The 19346-nt window shown below is 41.4% G+C and overlaps 1 protein-coding gene across 1 annotated transcript in view; it reads right to left on the reverse strand.

Moving 5' to 3' along the window:
- PCNX2 (pecanex 2) overlaps positions 1-19346 on the reverse strand; it is a 225416-nt gene that overhangs the window by 89699 nt on the left and 116371 nt on the right. Inside the window, exons 20-21 of the mRNA XM_075924756.1 lie at positions 14865-15006; positions 7798-7975 (exon numbers count right to left, since the gene is read on the reverse strand). Of these exons, the coding sequence (XP_075780871.1) occupies positions 7798-7975; positions 14865-15006 (320 nt within the window). The remainder of the gene's footprint in view (positions 1-7797; positions 7976-14864; positions 15007-19346) is intronic.

Raw genomic sequence — 19346 nt, forward strand, 5'->3', positions numbered from 1 at the left:
GTTAATTAGTGGGCTATAAAGCAAGAAGATGGTCACAGTGGTAACACTGTCATAAAATGGTGAAAAATAAGATGATATGCATAAGTTTCACTCTCCTTGAAGAATCATGGTAAGGATGTTAAATTCTTACAGAATTAAGCCTAATCTGAACAAGTCTGGCAGGTTGTTACTGCCTGACTCTTTCAGTTGGAGTTTCTGTGACATGAGGATCATCTTTCAGTAATACATGATACACGGTACAAAAGCAAAGAAGCTATATAAAAAGAGCAAAACCTTTATTAAAACTAAAGTGTGACAAACTGTGGAGTTTTTATGACTATGAACATTCACAGGGGGTGGGGAGTACAACTGAAGAAATATCAGACAGGAAAAATGTATCCATGAGTGAGCTCAGCAGGAATACGGCTACTTAGGCAAATGAATGCAGTGTTAATGAAGGCAAATTTAACAAGCCCTGGTTCTTTGATTACTCTGTCTTATGCATAAAGACAAATTCTGAACCCTCAGAGAATTTGACTATCAGAAAATATAAGATTAGTTCATATTTTAGTATTGCTAATTAGTTCATCCACACACACAAATTAAGAGGCCATTAGACTGCCTGTCAATAGCATACTAAAGACAAGAAATGCTAAGATACAGCCCTTTTGATTAAAGATTTAATGTTATTGGGTCAGAGGATTCCCACCAGCATTTATATGCAAGATGGTATATGTGAGAACTTGTGTACTGATTACCAGGAAGCTTTACAAAAATTCTGTTTTTTCGTAGGCCCAAAAATAAGCAGGCCAAGAAAAGCTAAAAGGCACCCTTTCTCATTTTGTCATTTCAAATGAAATAGTAACTGACAACAAACCAGTTTGCCAGATATGAATTTTAAACTTTTGACAGACGGGATGATTTCAAGGCATTGGTGCCAACACCCACAAGGGATTGGACTAGAAACAACTTTACAGGTTGTGAAAGGAACCCTCCAACCAAAGCATCCATTAAACGTCTGAAGCTTCAGGGGGTAGCCGAGTTAGGGTATGTCTAGATTACATCCCTCTTTCCACAGAGGTATGTAAATTAGGCACCTCGAAATTGCAAATGAAGCCGGGATTTGAATTTCCCATGCTTCATTTGCATAATTGCATCATGGCGCTCTTTCGAAAAAGCGCCATTTCGAAAGACGCAGTTCTTTCAAAAAGGGAAGGCTTTTTTGAAAGATCCTGTAAACCAAGCCTTCCCTTTTCGAAAGAACTGCGTCTAGACCACGGTTTCACTTTCGAAATGGCACTTTTTTGAAAGAGTGCCATGATGCGATTATGCAAATGAAGCATGGGAAAATTCAAATCCCGGCTTCATTTGAAATTACGAGGTGCCTAATTTACATCCCTCTGTCGAAAAAGGGATGTAATCTAGACACAGGCTTAGTCTGTACAAGTAAACTTAAAAAACAACAGTCTGGTGGCACAGCCCACTTCCACAAAAACTCATGATACCATTTACATGTTTTGTTAGTCTATAAAGTGCTACCAGACTATTTGTTGTTTTTTCATTAAAGGTCTGCTAAGTTTATAGGGCAACTTTCTATATTAGTCACTGGACTGATCCCAGCTCAGCTGCTTACACTTTAGGAATAAATATTTTCATCCTAAAGCAAAAGAATAGGAGGCTGATAAATACCAATTCTAAGAAGTCACAGGCTTTTTACTGTTCAGACTGCAATCTGAAGCCTAACCAAACATGATCCTGGAGATATAGTAAGATCCTACAGGGTAGATTGTGATCCAACATGGTCAATATTGATCAAGGTACTCAGCATTTTAGCAATAAATAGCACCTTAACTTCCAATGCCAATTGAATTCTGTGATCCCAGTAGCAACAGTACTATTACCATAGCCTAAAAAGAAATTAATCTGCTGAAAAAAGCAACAGACCTCTTAAACGGGATTCTTTCTCTTTGGGAATTTGATATTCCAGGTGAAATAACTGTATAAATGCTTCTTAAGGCCAGAAGGTGGTCAAATTGGTAAAAGAGGTGAAGCCGGTTACAGCATCAGGATTTTTAATTTGTTGTAAGGACTAACTCTTTTAAAAAGGTTGTTCATATAGAAAAATGGGAGGGGGCAGCACAGATGTTTAGAGCCTGCAGGGAAATAAAATTGGCATCTACATCCACATCTCCCTTTGCAAAAATGATTTGCACATGCGGATACAGAGGATGTTAAAATAGTTGTAACTGAGAAACCATGTAACAGTTACACGCAGGGAGACAGTCAGCTCACTGGCAGCCAGTGCTCATTAGGAGCCAGCTTTTAAGTCGGCTCCCTGTGTGTATCAGCTCCTGCTTGCCACCCCGCACTGCTGCCTCTGATACAAAGTCAGCAGCGCAGGATGGCAAGAAGGGTGGGAGGGAGTATCTGAGTAATCATGAAAGTTAATCAATAAGCCCAGGCTTATTTGTTAACTGTTTACACGGTTAAACTTCCACATCCCTAGCAGATACTCTCAGATACAAAGTGGATAACTGCAAATTTGCAGGGTCCTACATACAAAATTTGTATCCACATCTGTACCTGCAAAAATGAGCCATGGATAGCCATGGATTTGCAGGGCTCTACCGATGGGCCAACATGCATTTGTGCAATCTGCATTTGGGAGTCCCAGTGAATTAGGAGGGGAGGCTTGTCTGCAGTGTTTCCTCTAAACTGGGTGGCAGCACAGCTTCACAGGTGATTAATCAGCCCCGCCCAGTCTGAGGCTCAGGACTCCATGCACAGAGCTGACTGACTGATAAGGAGGGGCTGATAAGTCACCTGTGAAGCTGTGCTGCTGTGCAGCTTAGAGGGACCACTGCTTATCCCCCAAGTCCTGCCCCTTCTCATTATCTCCACCCCCTCCCCCATGGCACTGACTCAGGGGTTACTCTGGAGCCCTGTTGCTGGGCAACAGTAGCACTCAGGTCCCCTGCACTCCCCATAGTGGTAGGAGCTGTGGGGAGCGCAGGGTGGGCCTGACTGCTGCTGTCACCTGGTGCAGGCCTCCCAGTAATTCCTGAGTGTTCTTATTTGTGTATTTTTAACCAGTTTAAATATTAAACTTTTTAATTGTACAACTTTTATATAAAATGTAGATTGGAATAAATGCCGTCAAAAGAACAATAAATTAGTCACGTGACATAAAAAGGAACTGAAAAATTGATCTTGATCAAAAAGAATAACCGCCCCAATCAATAAAAACCTAAACCAAGAGTCAAGTTCACTGAACTCTCATGTTATCTGTATCACCTCAATGCAAGTGGCGTGGTGATTTGCAAATGTGGGTAAAATCTGTTGTGAGTGGTCATTTCTGTTGCAATGCCCTGATTTGCCCAGTGAGCAGTCAGATTGAGTTGAATTATCTGATTTGATTGGATTACATTACTAGCATCATGATAGGGGTAAAGAGGGAAGAAACACAACCACTAGGAAATTCAGAGATATTCTATCTGACATTGCTAGTGGAGCTAGTTCAACAGAAAGATCTAAGGCCTAAGGAACAAACAACAAAATTATGAACATCTCTCAAGTTTAAATGACGTTTCTTCCAGTGTCTGGCAGAGGAGAAAATGGATAGGTGCTCACTGCAGCATCACTTAGAGAACATGCATGCAGTTTCTTGTACAGAAACTCTGCTCAAAAATTATCATTAAAATGGTTATGTAAGACAAAACACTTCAGAGACCAATTACCAGACAGTGGAAACATCACATCTTCAATGAGCAAATGGATCCAAACTGCCTTTTGCAGGTGGTGGTAATAAGAACATATTCTCTATCTTTTAAAAACAATTTGTGAACATTGAGATAACCGAACTGTCAAAACTCTGGTCATCTGAAGAAGTGGGCTGTGCCCACAAAAGCTCACGATACCATCTTCATGTTTTGTTAGTCCATAAAGTGCTACCAGACCATTTGTTGTTTTTTAAGTTTATTCTGTACAGACTAACTCTGCTACCCCCTGAAGCTTCTCTGTATGGATTGACACTGTCAGCTCCTTTTGTTGCTGAAGCTGTACAGGCAAGGGATGTAACAGTGTAGTCGATTAACCAATAAGCAAAAGCTTATAGGTTAATGCTATAGACTACATGCATTTCCCCCCCACTCCTTGCCAGTAAATTTTTTAGCAAGCTGGTCAGCAGCCCAGCTCAGTCCTGGCTTGCACTGGGTCCTGCATCTACCCCCACTGTGGCTCTGCATTTAAAGTGTATTAGGAGCCAGGCAGGCAGGCAGCCCGGCTCAGTTCCAGCTTGTGCTGGGTCTAGGCGCTCAGACCCCTCCCCCCCAGACAGGGGTTCTCAGAGTCTATAGACTAGTCGACAAACCGATAAGTATTCATGACATTAATCGATTATTCAATTAACTGATATTTAACATCCCTAGTACAGACCATAAGGATTTCAAGAGAAACTGTTTGTTTAAAGCTGACTGTGTAAAGAAATTCCTACACCATCTTTTTATGTTGTTCTCTTTAGCTGCAACTGCTGAGATTCTACAATAAAGTTCCACGCAATTTTTAGAACGAATAAAAGTTAATAGTTTAATTAGGGTAAAAATATGCGTTTGGGATCTGAAATTAGTATGACTCTATATTGCTGTTATCTTTAATACTATTGTTCATAGTTATTATAATGACCATGGTGTAACTATGCATGTGGCTTTCTAATATAAATAATTCAGGACTTTATTATAATTTTTAAAAATGATACAAAGCCAGGTCTATCTGCTGAACTAATGACCTGAGAAATTTCAAGCTTAATGAGATTTGAAACATCTGGAAGACCTATGCTCTAGCTCAGGGTCTTAACTAGACATTTTAGCACCCCACATGAGCAACCATATTTGTGCCCCTACCATTTTTTCATAATTTTTACACCCCCTATGGCTTTGTGCCATGAGTGGTTGCCCTACTTGCCCCACCTTGTTTCTGACCTGGTTTACCTGGTCTTTCAGTCATATCTATAAGGCCTGGTCTACACTACATGGGAAGGTCAAAGAAAGATATGCAACTTCAGCTATGTAAATTATGTAGCTGAAGTCGACGTATCTTACATCATATTTTCATGCAGTAGCGTCGATCTTCTGTATACTGTAGGCATGTCCTAATACATAACTTCAGCCCAATACCATAGATTTTACCATATCAAGCTTTTCATAAAAAACACATTTAATTTACCATGCGCCTTTGATTATCTCACTCTTACTCTGCTCCAGCTCTACCAGGGCTAACATTCCAAGGCTCGCAACAGCTTCAAATAGCCAACATTTAAAAACAAGCAGCTAACCCCTCTCCCCAAAACCCACCAAGCAAATAGCAAAAAAACCTCCCCATCACCCACAAATATGCAGTTTTCAACAATAACAAAAATTGTGACATGGCATTTTTCCAAAGTAACTACTGATTCTGAGCTCCCAACTTGAATGACCTGAAAAGGGCCTGCTTTTGTGAGGGCAGCACTTACTGCAGTGTCCAAGCCATCATCTGTAATTCTGGATCTGTGTTGCCCTTTTTAGTTAATGAAAAAGTAGAGAGGATGTAGAGTTTCTACTAACCAAAATCAGCAACAATGTCATTGAGAAGAGAAAGCTACCATCTCCCCTAGAGCACACGTTAATCCAGCTAGCACTTAACAATATTGCTCAACCTCTCCACTTACCTCCCAGAAATCCACCTCTCGCTCCTAAGCAAGCTAATTAAGAAGCTTGACATGGGTTCTCCAACTCCACATAGGTAATGTCAATATCCTGGGCCTTTCCCAATAAGGCTTCAGGTTAGGATATGGGACAGAGCCGGAACTGGTTGCACTGACGGCTGGCTAAGCTCCTTGTGGACAAAGTCTAGGCTTCATGCTTATATCATTAGACCTCTGAGCAATGTTTGTTAAAGTTCACCCTGGAATCATACCTTTTCACTCTAAGAGATATGACCAAGTTTAACTCGATCATACTAAGGATCAGACTCGATCAGACTAAGGATATGTCTATGTAACCCACACACCTAGGCTGTGTCTAGACTGCATCCCTTTTCCGTAAAAGGGATGAAAATTAGACATATCGCAATTGCAAATGAAGCAGGGATTTAAATCCCCCCCGCTTCATTAGCATAAAAATGGCTGCCGCTTTTTTCCGGCTCGGAGCTTTGCTGGAAAAAAGCGCCAGTCTAGACGCGGATTTTTCAGGAAATAAAGCCTTTTCCGAAAGATCCCTTATCCCTTATTTTAAGAGGAATAAGGGATCTTTCGGAAAAGGCTTTATTTTCCGAAAGATCCATGTCTAGACTGGCGCTTTTTTCCGGCAAAGCTCCGAGCCGGAAAAAAGCGGCAGCCATTTTTATGCTAATGAAGCGGGGGGGATTTGAATCCCCGCTTCATTTGCAATTGTGATATGTCTAATTTGCATCCCTTTTAAGGAAAAGGGATGCAGTCTAGACACAGCCCTAGTGTGGTTACTGAGTACTGCAAGTGGCACCTAGACCACTGCAATAATTAAGAGCAAGAGACTTCTACAGCAGGGGTTAGGAGGCAGCTGGCTTTTAGTTCAGAAGGTAGAGGCTCCTATAGTCAGCTCCCAAGGTCCCAGGTTCAAATCTGCCTTGGTGGTGGTTACAAGTGGGGGCTCGTCCGGGATCTCAACTGGGTCTCGGAAGCTCGGGATGCACTCCCTCACTTAGGGGAAGTATGTAACCCATGCACCTAGTGTGGTTACTGAGTACTGCAAGTGGCACCTAGACCACTGCGACAGTTAAGATCAAGAGACCTCTACAGCAGGTGCTAGAAGTCAGCTGGCTTTTAGCTCAGAGGGTAGAGGCTCCTATAATCAGCTCCTGAGGTCCCAAATTCAAATCTGCCTTGGTGGTGGTTACATTTACTAGGGTAAAGCAAAAAATATTCTCTCCAGTGCTACTAATAGGCCCAGTTGTATCAGGACTTTGAGATACCATGGTGATGGGTGCCTGGGTTTGGTTTGGTTTTTAATACAAAGTAGACAATTAGTATTAGCATGGTTGGGAGCTATAGTATAGACAAAATTCAAGCCGTTTCTGATATTTTAGCACCATGTCAATTTAAACTGCATCTGATTTGAGATGAGCTCCACAGGTACAATCTGGAATTATGGTACAATTAGGGTACAATCTGGAATTATGAAGAGAGTTTTAAAACTGTGTAACTCAGAGAGAAAAAAAAGAGAGGAATATGGTAAGAACCCAGGCACTTCAGAGTTAATAATGTAAAAGAAAGAAAGAAGCTTGAGTTTAAGGCTAAGCACAGTATAACAAGGATAATGGCCTGAAAGTAAGGTAGGAAAAAATTGAGCCAGACATTAGGAAAACATTTCTTATCATACGGATGATTAGATATTGGACTAATTTCCCAAAGGAAGTTGTTGAGTCAAACACTAGAGGCTTTCAAAAGAAGACTAGATAAAAACACTCATGGAATTAATATAAAGGTCAGCCCTACTTAATGACTCAAAAGGCCTCTTTCTAGTCATTTATGACTATTTTTAAAAACCACAACTGTGAACTTTTATAGCACCACGCGAACAAAGAAGTAAATACGAAGTGTTCCAGAAAACACATTCAACTTTAAAACTATTGGTTTCATCCTCCACTGAGATTTTTTTCTGTGATACTAATGGCCTCCTGTCAAAATGATATTATAACAAAAATATTCAAAAAAGTTAGAACAGTGTATGCAATGACTTTGGAAGCAGAATTCAATTCAATATGTGAAAATGCTTTATACCAAGAAAACATTGGTGTTTGTAAACTTACCTTGTGAAACACAATGGACATCATGAAGAAATCCAGCAAAAAATTCTCTGAGATATCTCTGTAGTCAAACTGGAAGAAGATTACAGTAAAGCTTAAAGTAACAAATTGATGAACAGGATTACAGAATGAGGATCGGAGCAGCTTCATCCCAGCAATTGTTATTAGGAAAATATCACAGCTGTGGGAGTGAGGGAAAGAAAAACCTAATCAAGTTAATATAATAAAAACAACTAGAGTGTAACTAATGAACAGGAATAACACTATCAAATCTACTCTTGATTGGTATGTCTACCTACATACATACAGTAAATTTATTTTTATATTAATACAGTGAAAACTTTGCTATCCAGCACTTAGTTAACCAGAAAACTTTCTTAACTGGCATTGCTCCCAGCCATATTACTGTCACATCTTCAGGCACCTATGCCTGGACTCCCACCTGTCCAGCTGGCCATTGCAGGGCTTCTGATGTCATCAGCAGGCACCCCCTTCCTCCTCCGCCTGCATCGAGCTGCCGAGAACCAGATCTGCCAGTAGTGGGTAGGGGCAGAGCAATAAGCTTTGTTATCCGGCACGTTAAATTAATCGGCAACCCCCATTCTCCTGATAACAAAGCTTTCACTGTAGCAGTTTTTGTTTTAATAATCCAGTGTATTCATCTGCAACAGCATATTTCTGCATTGCCAGTATTATGTGTATCTGGAGTGCTTACAGATTGTAACATGGGAACAATTGTGTATTATAACAGTAGCATCCATTACTGTTGTAAGTACATTATAACATAATTAAGGTCTAATTAAATAAACTCTCTAAAAAAATTTCAACATGTGTCTTAAGTTTGGTGCCATTAATTAGTAGCACTACAATTCATGCAGCTTTATATTAGAAAGTAGCCTGTTGCCAACTCCAAGAAGTAAACCTGAATCACCACCATGGCATCTAGCTTTAGGCTGGTGAAGTGGTGAATCAGACCCAGTATTTGTAAAATGCTGAAAATAATCCTTCATGCCAATTACAAAACAACAGAATGCTTGTGAAAGTACATGACAATTGACGGCTCAGAAGGTTCTAAATGGAATCTCAGAGATTGTGCCATTCCATGTTTATTCTATATTTGTAGCATTTATTCACTGCAGTAAGTTCAGGCCATTCAAAAAGATCACCTAGTCATCACTGTCTAAATGAAATGCCAAAAGACCTAATTTCTTACTCTGTCAGAACTTCTTTCAATTTTACTTGTAATTCTGAAAGCAAAACTAGGTACTACAGGAAAGTGCTTGTGCATATTTTAGAACACACCCTCAGTAGGATGAGAACATTTGTTGGATTTGACATTTATCAGGAAGAACAACATTTTTGAGGCAATGAGGAAGATTTTAATGGGGAGGCATAAAAATCACAAAGCAACAGCAGCAACTGAAAGACGCTTTTCCTGATCTGGTCAATATTTATGCTGATCTAATATCCACAAAATTTCAGGCAGAAAACAGCTTTATTAATATATAAGTTCTTGCTGGAGGATAAAGGAATATTGCTTGCTGGTAATTCTGTTTCTTTAAAGGTATTTTGCCATACAGGATTCTTGTTTCAGAGGAAGAGGATATCTTAAGCTCCCAGAAGGAAAATGGTACACCTGCCCAAGTTCAGAGTAATCACTTTTCGTTGTGGTTTTGTTTAACCTTTTGAAGCAGTAAAAGAAGCAGGCAACCCTGTAACTGCCCCAGACAGGTCAATATGAACCTCCAACAAGCACTACAGCTGCTTCTGGAACTTTCCAGGCAATTTCTGACAGTTTAGAAAGCATGGGCTCCAAACCCTACTCATAATCCACCATCCCCACCAAACATACATTCCCAAAGTGCTCACAGTCCAGCCAGATAGAAACAATACAATGACATCGCAAAAAAAAGTATCACCTCAAAAAAACATGCTTCCAAATTCTGAGGGGAGGTGGACAAGTGAACAAGAATCTTATAAGATGATATCTTAAGAGTAGAATTACAGGCATGGGAAGTAACTCCCCCCTTTTTAAGCTACTATATACCTGACATTCTCCTTCCTGAAAAGTTTGTAGCCAAGAAAGGTTCCAACAGTAACTGAAACAAAATTAACCCATTCCCTCTCTCTCCTTCCCCAAGAGATAATATATCCCACTGTAATAAGAGGTTTAAAGAAGCAAAGAGAAACCAGGGTTGCCCTGCCGTATGAGGTGATGGTAAGTAACTCTGCTGGTTGCTTTGCTGAGACTCTTTCAAGCCCTTTTGCCCTAGCAACCAGGTTTTGGTTCAGTTAAGCAGATGGTGTTATTTTAATACCTAGCAAGTCCAAATCCAGAAAGAGATATTTGGTGCTGGGTTTGACTCTCACCCCCTACTTATTTTTTCTCTCTTTCCCTTCAACTAATTATCTCTGGAGGAAGAGTTGGGCATTGATTGGGGCCTGTCCCACTCCACTCACGTAAGATGATTTTGGGATTGTTCTTTGCTCACCCTACTGCCATCACCCTGATTCTTCCAGACAGTAGCCCCAAGGGGCTTCATTTCACAAGAACCCTACTTTATACTTGTTTGATGTAATTTCTGTATTCAGAATTGTGCAGTATTGCTATTATCCCTCACTGGTGAAGATACTTAGCCACTGGAACAACTAACCTAGGGTACGTCTACACTACAGCGCTAGTTCGAACTAACTTAGTTCGAATTAGTTAATTCGAACTAAGCTAGTTCGAACTAACGCATCTAGAACTAAAAACTAGTTCGAACTAGCGTTTTGCTAGTTCGAACTAGTAAGTCCACATTGAGTGGACTCTGAACAGGGCTTAATGATGGCCGGAAGCAGTGCCGGCAGGGCATAAAAGGAGGACTTAGAACATGGAGATACTGTCTCAGGCTAGCCGAGGGCTGCGCTTAAAGGGTCCCGACCCCCACCCCGGACACACAGTTCTAAGGGGTGCCCCGCTTGCAAAGAAGTTCTGGCTTGGAGTGCCCTGAGTGCCCACACTGGGCACATCACACCACTCGGCCATCAGCCCGGCTGCACTTGCCGCAGGCTGCCATCTGGGGAGAGGGAGTAATTGGGGGGCTGCAGGAGAGCTTCCACCCCCAGAAGCCCGCAGAGCCAGCCCAGTCCTCCCCATCGGGGGCTCGTACCCCATTCCTCCCTCACCTCCTTCCACTTGCCCTTCCCTAGCCCCCCTTCTTATTGATGTACAAAATAAAGATAACGTTTCTTCCAACATTGACTCTGTCTTTATTGAAAAAAACTGGGGGAGACTGGGAAAAGGAGGTGGGAGAGGGGAAGAGAAAGGCTGGGAGAGGGGAGGGCAACTAACATGATCAGGGGTTGGGAACAGGTCCCAGATGAAGAGAGGCTACAGAGACTGGGACTGTTCAGCTTAGAAAAGAGGAGACGGAGGGGGGACAGGATAGAGGTCTCTAAAAGCAGGGGTTGGGTGGAGAGGGTGCATTCAGAAAAGTTCTTCCTGAGTTCCCATAAAGAAGGACTAGAGGACACCAAAGGAAAGGAATGGGTAGCAGGCTTGAAACTAGTAATAGAAAGTTGTTCTTGACAAAGCAAATAGTTAACCTGTGGAACTCCTTGCTGCAGGAGGCTGTGAAGGCTAGAACTAGAACAGAGTTTAAAGGGAAGTGAGATCAAGTCATGGAGGTTGGGTCCATGGAGTCCTATTAGCCAGAGGGTAGGAGTGGTGTCCCTGCCCAAAGTTTGTGGAAGGCTGGAGAGGGATGGCACGAGACAAATGGCTTGGTCATTGTCTTCGGTCCATCCCCTCCAGGGTCCCTAGGGTTGGCCGCTGTCGGCAGACAGGCTACTGGGCTAGATGGACCTTTGGTCTGACCCAGTACGGCCATTGTAAGCTCAGGGCTCAGTGTCGGGGGTCTCAGTGGACCCCCTTGATTTTCATGCACACCTGGTCCTGGGTGGCCAGGCTGGCAGCTCTCCTGCCCTAGCCGGCCACTTTCCTGTGCCTAGTGCGGAGATCGTGGACGAGGTCCACGATGTCCGCACTAGCCCAGGAAGGTGCCCGCCTCTTGCGGTCCAGGGCAAGCTCCCGGGAGCCGCCAGCCTGGTCCCGGCAAGAGGGGGTGGGCTGGGGGGCATCGGGTGGGTGGCTCTGTGCCGTGCCAGGTGCAGGGTCTGCTAGCTGGGTGCTGGCAGGCTTGCACCTGGCACGGGCACCGTAGCCAGCCCGTGCCCCTTTAAGGGGTCCGGGGCCGGGAGGGGGGCATAGAGTTTCCCTGGTGTTGGCCAGAGTGGCCACCAGGGAAACCTGGGGAGGGCTAGCCTCCCACTAGTTCGAACTAAAGGGCTACACAGCCCTTAGTTCGAACTAGCTAGTTCGAACTAGGCGTTAGTCCTCGTAAAATGAGGTTTACCTAGTTCGAACTAAGCGCTCCGCTAGTTCGATTCAAATTCGAACTAGCGGAGCGCTAGTGTAGCGCATAGGAAAGTTAGTTCGAACTAACGTCCGTTAGTTCGAACTAACTTTCTAGTGTAGACATACCCTTAGAGACATAGTGGATTTACAATCACTTGAAGTTAAATCTGAATGTCTTTCTAAAAGTTATGCCATAGCTCAAACAGAAGTTCTGGATTTGAAGCAAGAATTAGTAGGCAAGGTTCTACGCGATGTTTTAGGCAGAAGGTCAGACTAAATGATAACATTTCCTTCTGGCCTTAAAAGCTACAATCCTGGTCATTATCTTTCACTGCTTTCAATGGGGCTGAGTCAGGCTGCCTTAAGGGATTAAGGGAGGCCCTTTAATCATTAGGTGAGAGCAAGGAAAGATATAAGAGAGGTACAAGAAATGAGAGTGCAGAGCAGCAGGGAGGGAGACTGTGGTGGATCCTGATGAGTAAAAGGAACATGGGAAGAATCATGTAGACAGAGAGTTGCAGGGGATGTGCAAGAGGCTGACTGAAGGGGGATAACAGAGAAATAAGCCAGGCTGAGGAGGCACCTGGGAAAATGGAATGCAGGAGGAAAACGGGGTGCTAGGGAATGTGAAGAAACAGAGAGGGGAAAGGGAAGGAAATACAGTGAAGCATGGAGGGAGAACATGTGTGGGGTAGCTGCCATTTCATCCCCCCATTGTCCCCTCTAGGTATTCTGTCAAGTTAGGGAAGAGACAAGGGAGGGATAGTGTGGGATTCTGTCCATATCAGATGGGATAAGAAAAATGAATCCTCCCTGAGCAACAGTAAAAACCTGCATTTTTAGGTTTGTCTTTAAGGGTAAGTTTAAAATCTGCAATGATCATGCCTCCACTGTAGACTGGTAGCATTTCCCTATAGGTTGAACTGTCAAAAGGAAGACCCACATATAATTACTTTTTACATTTTCATGATTTTGGAGGGTCAGACCAGTGATTTTTGAACAGCAGGGGTTGAAATTCTACTCTGAAAAGTTATTATTAAAAATAATGCCTTCTTAACAGAGATGACCCTCGAGTGGATTCAGAGATACACACTTGCTGACAAGTCTCACATCAACATTAGGCTACTTTTTAGTTCTGCTAGACCTGCAGAACCACCATATCTATGAGAATGAGCAGTACTGTGTTCCAGGTAGAATTTTCAAAAGTGCCTAAGACATTTAAGAACTTAAATCTCATTGATATTCATTGAGACTTAGTTTCTTAAAGTGCCTGTGTCACTTCTGAAAAATAAGTATTTTTGAAAATGTCATATGCTCCTGTATAAAAGTTGATACAGTGTGCTTAGATTGAAACCTCTAATTTAGAATGTAAGCTTTTTAAGACCAGAACTATCATTTGATATATGTCTGTACAGTTCCTAGAATCATGGGCCTGGAGTTTCTATATGTTACGGTCATATAAATTTATTAATTAATGAAATAATAAGTACATAAATAATAATAAATAATAATTTTCACTATATCCAGGTTAAAAATAAAATCTGATTTTAAAATCTAACATCCTGACAATCTAGATACTGGAAAAATAACATTCCATTTGTAATGGATCTTTGTTCCAGAACACAAGCCTATTTTTTCTGGTAACAATTTAAATCACTATAGTACTGAAAAAGGCTGTACTAATTCTGCTCAGTGAGGAAACTCTGATCACTACAATACTATAGAATCTCAAAGCAGTTTATAGGTCATCAAGCAAAAGTTTCCACAAAAGACTGTCTTCAAAGAACATACTATAATACTGTAAATTAGCAACATTCTGTTCTAATTAGAATTGGAAGCTTATACTGTTTTCCTGATCATACCCCTGCTAATTCAGGACAGCTCTGTACTCAGCACTATTGAATGCTTCATCCAACCTAGCCTTCAAAGACTTTGGTGATAAGGCCTGGACACCTCCTGTGAGAGACTTTTCCACAGTCTAATAAACTTTACAGGTCCCTGATATCTAACCTAGATTTCTCATTTCATCTAATTAATCCTGGTTACTCCCAAGGTGTTTACACCCTTATTATACCAGTCTGCAGATGTTTTTATCTCCCAATTTTTGCTGTCATTTGGGTATGTGGTGTATATTTAGTCCTTTCATCTTTCTAGTAAATGTATCTCTCTCTAGCCTCAATCAAGTTTGCTGCAGCACTAACAGCATCTCCTTTATCATATTTTAAGGCATTTCAAATTCCCCTTTAACAGAATAAATAAGAATAGCATTTTGTACTTACTATTATTCATTAATAGTACAAAATCAAATTGTGACAGACTCTTTATTAAACTTCATACAAATATAAGAATGGCCATTCTGGGTCAGATCAAGGGCACATTGAGCTCAATATCCCATCTTTTGACAGTAGCTGGTGTCAGATGTTTCAGAGGGAGTTAACAGAAAAGGGCAATAATCCAATGAACTAACCTGTCATCTAGTTCCAGCTTCTGGCTGTAAGCGGTTTAGGGATACCCAAAACAGAGTTCTGTCCTTGACCATCTTGACTTATAGCTATTGATAAACCTATCCACCATGAGCTTCATTTGAATCATGAGCTTCATTTGAACATTAAGCTGAATGTAAATTGTCTTAAAAGTGTGAATCCCATTCTACGAACTATAATCAACTTACTGTGTACCAAATCTCCTGTATTTACTAACTGAAAAAGCATCAATGGTGAGGGCATTCAATATTATTGCTGGATGCAAGATGTATTTCTCAAAACACTGAAGCCACACATAGAGTCTTTCAAACCACATTAAATGAGCAGCATCTGAAATAAAAACACAGATAAGAATTTTATCATTTTGTTTCAGCATATAAATATTGTATAGGTAATAAATACATTAAAGTCTGAAAGACAAATCATGAGTTTTGTGTATCACACTAGATAATATGCCTACTACAATTCATACAATCCTTATTTCATTTGCTATATAGCAATCAGGTTGTTCTCTGGATCTGGACAATATTTTGTTTTTTATTGCTGAATCCATCAGATAGGCATATATAACAGCTGAAAGGAAGAATCTAACAGATAGATCATGTTAAATTTTTAGACGTAAAACATGATATTAATAAACGTGTTTGTTTTTCACCATTTGAATCACTTTTCTTCCTTAGAATTTATAACTAACACCTTTCCTGTGACCTAGTGGGGAGGCTGGACGATCTAATAGAGACAGTCCTGGATGAAATCTCAGCACTGTCACTGACCTGCTGTGACTCCTTGGCTAAATCACATTCCTGCTCTGTGCCTCAGTTTCCCCTTCTGTAAAGATGGGGGATAGTGATTGTGAAACTTTGTAAAATGTTTTGAGATTTAAGGATAAAAAAGCACTATAAAAGAGCGAGGGATTTTTATCCCAAAGGATCCAAAAATACTTTACAAAGAAGCTATTATGCATATAAATACAGGGATAACTTTACTCAGCAACAACCACTGAGATGGAATTCAATCATTTAACAGTACACAACAATACTACTGGGCAATGTGACAAGACATGATTACTGTATTCAGTTGAAATTGTAGAGGGAAATCAGGTAGGCAGAGCGAAGTCTCCTGAGTAACACCTGTATTCTTGCAAAAGTGACAAGAATTCTTTAATGAACACAAATCGTTCAGGTTATCTAAAAAACATCATTTGTAACAGAAGAGCGCACCATACTGGAGCATTCATTCAGTATTGCCTCAAAGGTAAGAACCACCTGGTGAACTACCAAGACTCCTCCCTGCAACAATAATAATAATAAAATACACTATTTCAGTTGTATGATGGTGAGAAAATGGGACAACAGATTGACTCAAGATTCTGTAGGACCATATGTTCAATAGATACAAGGAGAAAAGTCAGGTGCTAATCCTTCCAAATTACTTTAATTCATGGACCTATGACATCTTTGGTTAAGGTACCAGGCTTTTGAAAAGCTGTGCATGAACTTCTGAGGTACAATAATATTCCTCACTTACTATAGTTTAAAGTATTTTCTCTCATTACTGTCTAGGGCTCTGACAACAAGCTTTTTCTTAGCTTTAATTAAACAATATGATTCATAGTTCAAACCCAAGCTTTTTTGCCTCCAAAGTACCAGGTAGAAATAACTGTGTCAGTGCTTCGAGGGATCTGTTTTACAACCATTTTTCATAAACTGTTAATTCAAAATAAATTCAATTAGGAGGGCTCACAAACGGTTACACAATGTCATTTGTGTCAGACCAGAAAAATACAGTGAAAACCTGTTGCTACAGGCAACCCATAACAGATCATCTATCAGGACTTTAGCTGGAATAGTTATCCTGCTCACCTAAGTCCAGGCTGTATTGGGACCTCTCTTTCATCTAGCTGGAATAGTTATCCTACTCACCTAAGTCCAGGCTGTATTGGGACCTCTCTTTCATCTATCAGTGAGGGAGAGGTTTTGAGGATGGGAGAAGGATAAATGGCTTGTTCTTTGCCGCATGCCAACCCTCCCTCCTATGACTGAACACAGGAAATTCCTGGGAGAGGCTCTTTCCCCATCTCTTCCTCGTGACGTCTGCAGTAGGAGACCTCACTCACTCTGAGGAAGGCCTGAGCTCTTTAAGCAAGAGGCTCCCTCTCTGTATTCCTCCTTCTATCATGGCACTTGGAAAGGCCCCTCCCTTTTTACCTGGGTTCATTCCTGATGTCTATAAGAAAAGCTAATGCCATTTGCCATGAACGAGCTCCTCTTAATAGCTATAATTTGAATGGAGTGAAGAGAAGATGGGGACAATATGTGTCAGACAGGGCAGAGAGAAGGCTTCCAGAATTAAGACAAGAGGTGGTGAGGGTGTGAAGAAGAGTTTTAGCAGAGTGCACACAGGAAATAACCTGGATGTGTACAGAAAGGGTGAGAGAAAAACTCAAAAAGTTAGCCATCCCAGTTATGAGGTGGAGTGAACTAGGGGTTGGTGGTACTGTCTGCATAAAATGAAGAGGGAAGGGGAGGGTCTTAGGAGAAAGACATCATGGTCAAATGGGAAGTCTTATGTTTAAGCTGAGGGCGAGGCAGAGAGAAGGAGATGCCAGAGAAACAGGCTAAATGAGTGACTGGATGGGTGGAGATAAGTCAGGAGTATGATAAATATGAGAGGAGGAAGTGTAAAAATGGTAGGTGAGGACATATAGTGGCCAACATCAGAGTTCTGGACAACCCCATAGAGAACGGGAGAGCCGAGGAGTATGACCTACTAACGAAGATGCTAAAGGAATATCCAGAAAAGAAGGAGGAGGAGGAGGGCCAAGAGAAATAACATCACTACCTCTGTGGGAGTTCTGATGTGGAATTCCCTTGACCGCTCCAGCTGATCCTGTTCTATTGTGGATGGGAGAGAGCATGACTCTAGCCTGGTGATTAGAGGTCCCACCTAGGAGGTGGGAGACTCAGGGACTGTCCTCTCCATTCCAATGTTTCAGGCGCCATCATCATCCCCACTCACTCTGTTGTGTGGAGGGTGACAAATTCATTTTCACATGAAACAGCTAAGCCACCTGACTCCAGGAGTGGGGTTCCCAGTTACAATTTGCTAGAAGAGATTGATACTTCCATGCCGTCTAGATTTAAGTGCTTCCCTCTCCTCATTCATTAAATAGAGAGTGTAGGCACCCATCTCAGGGTGTGCGGGTTGTGGCGCTGTTCCTGTGACTGGAAAAAAATCTAATCCTGTACTCCAGTTCTCTAACAGAAGTTTTTGGCTACATTTCTGCAATATGTAAACCAATACACATGAGATGGACTAGAAGAATCTGAGCATGCCTCGATTCCTGACTATACTACGTTTCTGGTAGATTAATTGATGCAAGTGATCACAAAATAAGAGCTGACCCATCAATACAAAATTGGTCAAAGTGTGAACTGGATTTGCCTAGTGGATCTCTGCCCTCAACCTTTTAAAAAGCTGAGCCATTGTCTTTATGAAAATTATTGTTTTCCAATGAATGAAAACAGACTTAATGGGAATCAGGGAAGAAATCCAATAGCAATCTTCTATGATTAAACTCATGCAAAAGACAACAAAACCAGGATATTTGCAAGACTTGCTCATTATTAAGCAAATGAAGACTTATAAAACTATGATTTTCAGCTGAAATACAAATCCTTAATGAGATTTACATTTCCAGTATACTTTCTTTGCCATTTTGTGGTAACAGTTAAAAGGCAACCTTCAATCAAGTTTCTTTGGTACTTCTTAGTATCCTGGTTTTGTTTTGAAGACATGATTTTTCAAAGAAATTTAAATCGTTAAAGTATGGAAAACACATGATTTTGCAGGGAACGAGCAGAACCCCGGTGCTGTATAGTTTAAAGAAGGCAGTGAAGTCCTGCACAGACTGTGTTCTGACAATATTGTTTTCAATCACTCTCAAAACATAGGTTGAGATTGATCCATCAAGATATGACAAGCAAGTTTCCAGAAGGGAGCATAGAGGAGATGATAGCTGAAAAAAAAAGCCATGTCTTGCACAGCGCAGTATGGTGTTTGCTGAAACAAAAAATTCAGGAGAACTGACAATTAGTTTCTGAAATTCTGAAATATTTACAGGTATTCCTATATACCACGCCAGGAGATATGAGCAGTATTTACATACACTGGATTAGGCCATAAATCACTTGACTCAGACTTGCTAGCTGAATTTGGTACAAGGTGAAGGTGATCTTTGAGCTTTTATCTTCCCTTATATTATCTATTAGAAGATTTACTCAGTGTTGCTCGGGTCCTTAATTCAAATAAGTTTTGTTTTTTCTTCATTTAAATAATTGTTCTGGGATGGGGATGCGGAGGAGGGGGTCAGTCTGCAGATTGCCCCAGGGAGAGAAGACAACCCCAGCCCTCTCTCACTGCAGCAGCTTGGGGCCAGGTGAGAAGCATCTGTCCATGGCTGCTGCAGCTCCAATGGGCATAGCTGGGGGAGAGGTACATGTTCCCCTGGCTGGGGGACAGACAGGCATGCAAACAGACACACAAACAGGTAAACTCTCTGAAATATATTAGCTAGTTGTCCCTTTCTCCAGCCCTGTCCCAAGCCTCACGTCTGGCCCCTTTCTGCCCCCCTGTGGTCTACAGTATAACTTCCCTCCTACCAGGCCCCT

This window comes from Pelodiscus sinensis, chromosome 3 (genome assembly GCF_049634645.1).
Source record: "Pelodiscus sinensis isolate JC-2024 chromosome 3, ASM4963464v1, whole genome shotgun sequence".
Lineage (NCBI taxonomy): Eukaryota > Metazoa > Chordata > Testudines > Trionychidae > Pelodiscus > Pelodiscus sinensis.